This window comes from Sinocyclocheilus rhinocerous, unplaced genomic scaffold (genome assembly GCF_001515625.1).
Source record: "Sinocyclocheilus rhinocerous isolate Xijiao unplaced genomic scaffold, SAMN03320098_v1.1 scaffold1800, whole genome shotgun sequence".
NCBI classification, from domain to species: domain Eukaryota; kingdom Metazoa; phylum Chordata; class Actinopteri; order Cypriniformes; family Cyprinidae; genus Sinocyclocheilus; species Sinocyclocheilus rhinocerous.
The window spans coordinates 954,791-964,125 of NW_015651550.1; the positions used below are offsets into that span (position 1 = coordinate 954,791).

General features: G+C 38.9%; 1 protein-coding gene across 2 annotated transcripts; it reads left to right on the top strand.

Annotated features, from left to right (window-relative positions):
- Positions 1 to 1,929: 1,929 nt before the first annotated feature.
- On the top strand, positions 1,930 to 6,388 carry LOC107713056 (iroquois-class homeodomain protein IRX-6-like). 2 transcript variants are annotated; one of them, XM_016518476.1, is made up of 7 exons: positions 1,930 to 2,218; positions 3,017 to 3,280; positions 3,704 to 3,813; positions 3,926 to 4,221; positions 4,321 to 4,959; positions 5,223 to 5,337; positions 5,938 to 6,388. In XM_016518476.1, the coding sequence occupies exons 1-6, from the start codon at positions 2,153 to 2,155 to the stop codon at positions 5,330 to 5,332; spliced, it is 1,485 nt and encodes a 494-aa protein (XP_016373962.1). In that variant the 5' UTR covers positions 1,930 to 2,152; the 3' UTR covers positions 5,333 to 5,337; positions 5,938 to 6,388. The 2 variants fall into 2 exon arrangements, with proteins under 2 accessions (XP_016373962.1, XP_016373961.1); XM_016518475.1 differs by having other exon boundaries at positions 5,223 to 5,328.
- The last annotated feature ends 2,947 nt before the right edge of the window (positions 6,389 to 9,335 follow it).

A 9,335-nucleotide genomic window follows, 5' to 3' on the forward strand; every position in this document is an offset into this window, starting at 1 on the left:
CACCAATACAGTCTGGTTACCAATATTGTCTTTTGTGTGTTTGTGTTCTGCAGAAGAAAGAAAGGCGTACAGGTTTGGGACGACATAAGAGTGAGTAAATGATGACACAAGTTTTTGGAGTATATTTTTGGGTGAAGAATCCCTTTAATTGACAGTTCATCTCCTTCATGAGAATAAAACATATCTGCAACAATGTTCCCATTTATACCTCTCTGTTTCCTTGGTAAGACTGCGGTGACTGAACTGAACAGGGCACTTGATGGGCCTGCACGGTCCCGCCATCACAGCAGCTCCATCAGGGCCGTTACTCGCAGCTCTCTGGCGCCTCTCGAAGAGTGAGTTTGTAATCGCAAGGAGATCATCGTGGACAAGGTTCTCATCTTTTTTAAGCAAGGTCATTGAACTATTCCACATATATTGTCCCTGAAATGATAAAATGAGAGTGGACCGTCGCAGATTGCCGCGTGAATGCTGTGACTACTGCGCGCGAGGGATGATGATGCTCGAGCACTACATTCGGTTCTTTTATTTTTGATATTCACACAGTTAATTAAATTAGTATTTCACTGGCTAATTTGCCTTCACTGTTAGGACCACATGTTGACCACAAATCAAATCAAATTTTCTTTGGGCTACCAGTAAACTGATAAACAAACGTAATGATAAATACGTCTGCATGAAAATCTATAATGCTAAAAAGGTTTATGAGATAGTTGGGTTTAGGACAACTATAGCCATCATTTGCTCAGAATAAAAACAATAGGGTAGAATTAATGTCCCCACCATGTTACATAAACAAACGTGTGTGCCTGTTTGTGTGAGAGAGAGAGAGTAAACGGAGTCTTCTAATTATATTGTCTAAAACATTTAATAAAAATGCATATATTACCCTTTATCCAGACTTATTCCGCGTGAGGGAGTGTTATTTCTACCATCCCTTTCAAGTACGCATGCTTCAAATAGAATGCTGTTCCCGTCGCCTCCCACTACTGCCGTATAATTAGACTTGAGAGATTCAGCTAATCTCTCTCTCTCTCTCTCTCTCAGTTCCATTCTGATCGTCTAATTTCACCTCAAAGGCATATTTTCACGGTGTAACTCGCTGGTTAAACAAGGCCATATCCTGATTTATTGTTTATATTCATTCTATCGCTTTTAGCAAACCCAGTAATACTTTTTGCGTTCTAAGTCTTGGAATACACTAATGTTTAAAAAGAAAAGGAAAAAACACAGAGGGGACAGGGGTGTGCAAAACACACCTCAAGAAAAGCGCGAAGCATGACGTGATTGGCAAAGACATCATTCTATCCTCGCCGTCCCTGGATTAGAATGACGTCACACTGATACCCGTGCATGGATGAATTCTAAAGAACTATAGAGGCACACCGGGACTGGCCCTCTCTCTAATAGAAAGAGATGGAAACATCATCGCAATTAACATCAGGTCGGACCTCTGATCGGTCAGACAGATGCGAGCAAGAGTCCTGCAGATCCCTCCTCAGTTCATTTGCTCATCAACGGAGTAGTGTCTGATATGTAATAATAATAATAAAAAGAGAGGAATCGAGAACATAACCTTATCTTGGAAAGACAGATAAATAGTATATTGCTACATATTTTATATAAATAAAAATAAATGATAGTTATGATTACGTCTTGAATAGTGATATACAATCTTTATGAACTTGAAACTATTGTACTTGAATAAAAATATTGTCAGGGGCATTAATGAGAGCACAGATAACAGGTAATAAAAAAATTTCTAATAAATATTTGAAACATTCTCAAACAAGGTGAGTACTTATTAATTCTTATTAAAATTATATATATATATATATATATATATATATACATACATATATATACACAACCACAAGTTCATATCTTGCAAGTCTTACGTTATCCTTTAAGCTTTCTACAGCTGTTTAACAACAATATTTTTGTACTTGATGAAGCTTAACTCTAATTTCTCATTTACTTAAGGGGATTATCTATACATATAAAACTAGGGCTGTCGTAAACATCCTCAGTGCTTCGCAGTTAAGTGCAGTCATCTATTATTGAGCGAAAGGCCGAGTGTGGAAATGTGTGTAAGACGGTGGATTTGAAGTAGATTTGGTTTCAATCGATCAGCAGGAGAAGAATATTGCTTATGGTAACAAAAGAAGCAGCTATGTCTTTCTCTCAGTTTGGATATCCTTACAATGCAACTTCTCAGGTAAGCATGAAGATTAGATTTTTGTTTTTTCTCATGTAGATTCTTAATAAGCGCGCGCAATGCTTTTTTCCCACATTCTGTCGTAATTTCTGGACCTCAGTAACTAACACTACTAGGTAGCAGCAGGTTGTTCTGTCACTAAGTCCTAAAGTAAAGTTAGGCGATATCGTGGGGTTTGTCAATATTTATAGTAATGGGTTATTTGAATTATAAATGACCTCACGTGTTGTTGTAAACGTGTAAATTACCTTTACAGTGTAATTGTTCAGAGTGAGAGCGAGACTCCTCCCTTTGCTGTGTGTATAAACCAATTATACATTTACAGATAACGGATAGACAATTTTGACAACATAACTTACAATCAATTATAGTTGTACTTTAATGTTAAAAAGACGGCTATGATGTTAAAAGACGCCGCGCTTGCTGCTGGTTAACTTTGTTACCCTAACGCAAAACTTAACAGAAAGTTTTACTTTCAGCTTTGACAGAAACAGGTTTTTTACGCCGAACGTATAAATCAACTCACAAGAAATAATGTTCGCCTATTTTTAAGTAAATGTTTATGGATATTTCAATCATTTAAGTCTCAATTAAGTCAAATTCAAGTACACCTCTTGAATAAAATGCACGCATGAGAATAAAATACAAGCGGTTTCAAGCAAATTCAGTTCTAAACAAAGCTTCTTAACTTCACCTTACCTCATTTTTATGTTTTAGCCTAAGGAAACTGTGCGCATGCTTTGTAACGCAAATCTAAAATGACATGTCTATCCACAATTTTCATTTTTCTTCATGCAGTTTTTCGTGTCGGCAAACCCCAGTACGACTTGCTGCGATTCGATTTCCAGGTCGGTGACGGAAGGATCGAGCGTGTCTCAGACCGCAGCCTCCTTCTGCTGTCCCTCCTATGAGAACAGGCTGCTGGCTAGTACGCGGACTGAGCTCAACGCCGCGCTCGGGATGTACGGCTCTCCCTACGCAGCAGCAGCGGCCGCAGCCGGTCAGAACTACGCCAATTACTTTCCGTACAGCGCCGAACCCTCTGCCGTCTACTCCAGCCTGGTACGTGTAGCCCTCTCATCAGATATAGCGCGGGTCCTCCGTTCAATCGATTGACTCATTCAAGTCACGGCTTGTTATTGATTATTTTGGCTTGGTAAGAGGACCATGCTGTCTAGCTGTCGGGTGAAATAACTTTGAATAATCAAAAGAAATAAACTGAGAATGGAGCGACATGGTCGTCTTGCTTGCTGTAAAAGGGCTTACTTGGTTTAATTTGCAATAAATAAACAGAAATGTGTGTATAGCTTAGCAAAGTTATAATTTAGGGACAGTAAAGAGATAAAGTACTGTTTCTAAATAATAAATGTGCTTAGCTCAGTGCCAGTAATATGACAGCTAAATCGCATTTTAAAAATGAAAGTTTTATTATTATTATTATTAATAATAATAATAATAATATTAATATTATTTATTCATCTCTAGAACCCACAATATGAAATAAAGGAGGGGTCAGGCAGTCTTCATGGCACTATAACCCAACCTGCTGCCTACTATCCATATGACCACTCACTGGGCCAGTATCAGTATGACAGGTGAGATTTGTATCTGTCCCGCCTCTAATATGATATCTTGATAAATAATATATATTGCTTCAAACACATTCTGTTAACCATTTTAAAGATGTCACATTTTAATTTGATTCAGGTATGGGACAGTTGATTTTAATGGGTCAACCCGGAGAAAAAATGCCACGAGGGAGACAACAAGCACTCTTAAAACATGGCTTTATGAACATCGGAAGAACCCATATCCTACAAAGGGTGAGAAGATCATGCTGGCCATTATCACCAAAATGACTCTCACACAAGTGTCTACCTGGTTTGCCAATGCTAGAAGGAGACTAAAAAAAGAGAACAAGATGACCTGGTCCCCCAAAAACAAAGCAGGCGATGACAGAAAGGAAGACCTCAATAAGAGTGACCCAGACAGTATTACCAAAGGTACCTCATAACACTTCTCAGCTAAATTAAAAAAAAGTTTTAGACTGTTTGTAAATGCATGTGAGTGCCCACTCAATATCTCTCACTGCTCTTGCACAGACTCCAAAGACAGTAAGGATGAGCGGGACCTGCAGTTCAGTGACCTGGATGACATAGAGGACGAGGACTGTGACAAGCTGGACAGTGACTGTGAGAAATCAGGTCAGGATGACCTCTCGACTTCCTCCCCTCCAAAGAGAGACTGTAACCCTGACCTCCCTCTCCACTCGAACTTCCCATCTTTTCCCTGTGGTCTAAAGAGTTTGGGGGCTCTGAACCCTGACTACCTGGATCCTCTGAGCTCCAAACCACAGCAACAACAGCCCTCACCTCAGTCCACCTCTATCAACACTGTGGCACTCTCTCACTTTGAGGCATCGGAGAAGCCTCGGATCTGGTCGCTGGCACGTACAGCCGCCGCAGGGGTTGTATTAGGCACGCAGCATGGTGGAGATGTACGGACTGGGCCTGTGGACTGTCAGATGCAGGGAGTCAGGTTGCCCACAGTCGGAGGAGTACAGTGTGGGGAGCTGAAGGGCCATCAGGACCCTACCAGCCTCAGCAATACGGAAAGCCTTTACCCAGAAGGACTGCAGGGGATACACAAGGCATACAGTAGTGGGAGCTACAAGACCCTCCAGCTTCACTCTTCATCCTATCCTGGACTGACAGAATCCTGCCAGTATTCCTCAATGGAAGGTACAGCCTTTCTGTGTTTACAGAGCTATAGAACAAGTCCAAGTAACAATCATAAAGTTTCACAAGGTCATCAGCTGTTTGTAATTCTAAATGCTAGTCAGCTTCTGGTGTAATATTTCAATTATTCAAAATACCTTATTTTTCTAACTAATTACATATAGATATGCAAAATGAAGGATATTAATTAAATACAACGTTTGTGTTTATTTGAGTATTGTTTGTGTAGTTTACTGACAGTTGTGATCTCTTGTGTTTGTGTACAGGCTTCGCCAGTGCAGGAAAGACAGAGACAGAATCCAGTGAGCTCAACGACACATGTCCAACAATCCAGGATGCCAAAACCACTGCATTCAGACCTGTGATGAAGAGGTGAGGCAGGTGAGCATGAGTGAATATGCATATACACACATTAACAAATTAATTTACTGAACCCATTATGGCGGTGTTTGTATATAACTGATATCTCTCACATAATGGCCAGAATGAAATTAGCATTAACACATTGCATACTTAATATGTAAGAAAATATGTAAATGTATCTGCAAACTATTGTGTATGATTACAGGTTTTTCGAAAAATAAAAAGAAAGAAATCCAATCTTGTAGGATTACATAATATCTGTCACCCACAGTCTGCATTCAAGTAATGCCATTACACTACTCTCTAGTAAAGTATCTTTGATAACCGTAAACATTTGTGCTGTGCAGCCATCGACTAAACTGATGAACATTATTGGATTGCTTTGGCTATTTCAGCTATATTGCACAACTAAAAAAAAACAGCAATGTCTCTTTCCATTTGGCATCTGTTTGTGTGTTTGATTTGAGGTAATGAGGAATACATGTCCTCTGTGTTCTGTAATTCTGTGTCACAAGGATTTCATCACGCAGTTATCCAATATTACCTGTCATTTTCACCTAGCCTAACTTTCACAATATCGCCTTATTCTCATACATTTCCCTTCTCTCTCTGAATTAGGACTGTGGAAATGCCAATAAACACGGGGACATTTTTATGATCTGCATTATGCACTATGGAACAGAGTCAATGAAGAACTATAAGCCCATGGCAGCAGACACTTGAAATAGTAGCGCGATGAATATGTGTGCTCTTTCTGGAACTGTGAAAACTGGAGGCAGCCATAATTTTGCACAATATGATTTGATGGTGTCAATAACTTTATGCAATGTTTTGTCTATGTATGGGAATAAATTGTGATTTCTTATGTTTGCATTGGCAATCGTAGTTTAGTAATTCTATTTATCTATTTATTGTTTGATTATGCATCTGCTTTATTTATCTGTTACCATGTTGTCCTCTCAAGGTTTTGTTGTGTGTTACATTTATTTCTCTGTGGTTATGTGCTTAATGTTATGTGATTTACTTTTTTTGGAAGCTGGTGTAAAATTTACAGCCAGTCTTTTTAGTTTTATTTACCTATTAACAATAAATGAGGTGCGATACTGTGCTCCTGACCAGTGTGCTATGTTTATATCAAGAAACTGTGAATAAATGTCATGTTGTTATTTATAAAATATTTTCTATGAAATAATTTTCTCATTTTTGTTTAATGATTTCCGTTTATAAATTAATCCATACAGCTTTATAAAGTTCAGTTTATCCTCTTGACTCCATGCCTAAAGCCGGGACGTTGTTAGAAGGTCATAAATTCAGACGCGGACGTGAATGGACTCAGTAAGAGTGTGAAGAAAGGGTACATCAGTTGCACATTGTCATTATTTAATGGGAATTGGCATCAAACACTTCGTTACTGTTCAGGCTCAGAGAAGCAGGAATTGGTTATGAATGCAGCTTTGTCTCCACCGCGCGCGAGCAGGTTCATCATCATCATTCGGTTCTGAGTTAACAACGAGGTCACGCGGGAGCATCCATACCATGAATCGCGCATCAAGTGTTTTGATGTTGATCAGTCAATTGCTCGAACTAGCGTCCCTGGGGATCTTTAAGCACCCAATTAAACTTGTAAAGCAATGGTTGGGCTGCTTCAAAACCACAGAGAAAAAAAATGTCCGTTTCTCTACAGTGTTAGACTATTTCCCTATGGAGTAGGCAAATGACTCGGCATGCTTAATATCGTATTAAACTGATGAAAAATATAAGCCAAAAAATGCACACTATCACGCTTCTAATTCATGTCAAGATTGATATCGTGTAGTTGCTTTAGTGAAAAAAAAATAAAACAAGCTCTATTCTTGTTTTCGATAAAAATGAGATCTCGTAAATGAGAAAAATAAAAACTAGACTAAAGTGATGACCTACTGGTCAGGGTCCAGTAAATTAAGCCGTCGAAAGAGACATTATTTCAGGACGGATTGAAAGATTAAGGCATGTAATAACAGTATTAGGTCTATTCAAAGGCGCTGTGGTCAATCTGTGGTCGAGCTGAAAAGAGGTCGAGCAGACTGTCGATGTCACTTGTTTGCGGCGCAGAATTCCTCAAAGGAAATTTAGGTTGACAATGCTCATGATATCGCGATAAAAAAAAGTTAATACGAGTTTACTTAGGGGAAAATCTAAAAAGATCTTATGTCAGCAAAAAAAAAAGGGCTATGGGCATAATACCATATAGTTAGGCTATAAATAATGAGACAGTCCTTAAGCTTTTTTTAAATGTACACAATAATAATAATAATAATAATAATAATAATAATAGTAGTAAAATACGCCACAATATTGTAACATAAATGCTTGCATTTCATTCCTTATAAGAATACATTTGGGGAGGATTTTGAAAGCTGTAGCTACAACAGTTTTGTTGCTGATAAACGCAGGCAAAATATATATATATATATCAGAGGCCTGACACCACGCAGTTGGCATGCTTTGCCTCTTATTCCTATATTTTTGTTTTATTAAAGGTCAACGGACTATCATTTGGATTATCCCTCAGGATCTCCGCTACCAAGCAATCTGTCCAACAGGCGAGATCTATTTCTACAAATCTCTCTAAATATAATCTCTCAAAATCATATTCTGAATACTGTTTTGATTAAAAAAGAAAAGAAAAACAAGCAGCGAGATTGGCATGATGCAGAGTAACTTGAACGATTGAAAACACCGTTGTGTAACGCTTAATAGCAAAGTCCAGCTTGCTGTCCCACATATGATCAATCACTTGACCTGCAACACAAATTCACACGAGAAAATTGTTTTTAATGTGAATTATACACTCCTTCTCTCGGTATAGAAGCTGATAACGCTGATTTTGAATTGACAAGTGTCACACAGCTTGTGCATCGGCCGCATAAAGACGTTTGCCATGTGTTAAATATTTAAAGCAAAGGTAATTAAAATGGGAGCTGTAAAGAAGAGCTGCCAAACATTATTGAAGGTAATGATGCATGTGCAATGGGATTAGTGCGGTAACGCTATACCTGAGGGAGCCGGCAATAATAGCATGGATTCCTGCCACAAAACATCAGGCTCATACTGCAACTAATGGATCAATTAAGAGCCTGTCTTACAACAGGTTTACACCATATTAAATCTAGACCAACGAGGGCAGAATAAGACTAAAATGTGCTTTCGCGTTAAAACGGGGACAGACAGTGGAAATGTGTCCTGTATGTCCTACAATGTGTTATTCCCTTCAAAGAACTGCATCCCTGATTCTCTGGGTACGTGGCTGTTCAGACTGTGCATTAGTCTAATGAATGGGTGCATGGGGACACATGCTATGCATTATGCAGAGAGCATTGAATGTAAATGGCATTACAATAATGGTCCGTACTGAAAATGCCGAATACACCAAACATTTAAGTTGTTTAAGATGATCACAATTTTACCTGAGGGAGGATAGATAGATAGATAGATAGATAGATATTTGAATAAACACAAAGCAGTGTCATGGCTATAGTCATGTCATCTCACTGTGCTAGTGTGCTAGTTTAATTACGGGCTGTTTTAGCGATAGCGGCCTAATCCAGAACAGATTTCCACTAATCTCCAATAATAAAGACGCAAGAAATAAACACCACCGCATGACGGGTAAACAAAGAGCTGAAGGACTAGGCCATCAAGTGTCATTTTTAACGAGGCACTAAATCTGGTCACTTGAACCGTGAAGATGAAATGTGTTTGGGTAAGATTTTGCTTAGGCTACCACGCAATCAACTAAATACGGAGACCAGCCAAGGGTCCAAACGAGGAAAACATCTTAATAAACATAAGCTACTAAACGTCTTGCATAAAGGTTTGTGTAAAGGTAAGGAGTAGAAAAATATCAGTGGTTCGTTACAAAACAATACGTCAATGGAATACGTCATGTCCCATCTTGAGAAGAAGAAGGCACGCGCTTTTGTTTGTGGATGGCGCGTCTCTGTCATGACCGGAGCCGACGCTCCGACACACACAGC

Excerpts from the sequence above, each read along its gene's own strand:
- LOC107713056 (XM_016518475.1), top strand. The coding sequence starts at position 2,153 with ATGGTAACAAAAGAAGCAGCTATGTCTTTCTCTCAGTTTGGATATCCT. Across the intron at positions 3,281-3,703 it reads CTGCCGTCTACTCCAGCCTG|AACCCACAATATGAAATAAA; the intron begins GTACGTGTAGCC and ends ATTCATCTCTAG. Across the intron at positions 4,222-4,320 it reads CCCAGACAGTATTACCAAAG|ACTCCAAAGACAGTAAGGAT; the intron begins GTACCTCATAAC and ends GCTCTTGCACAG.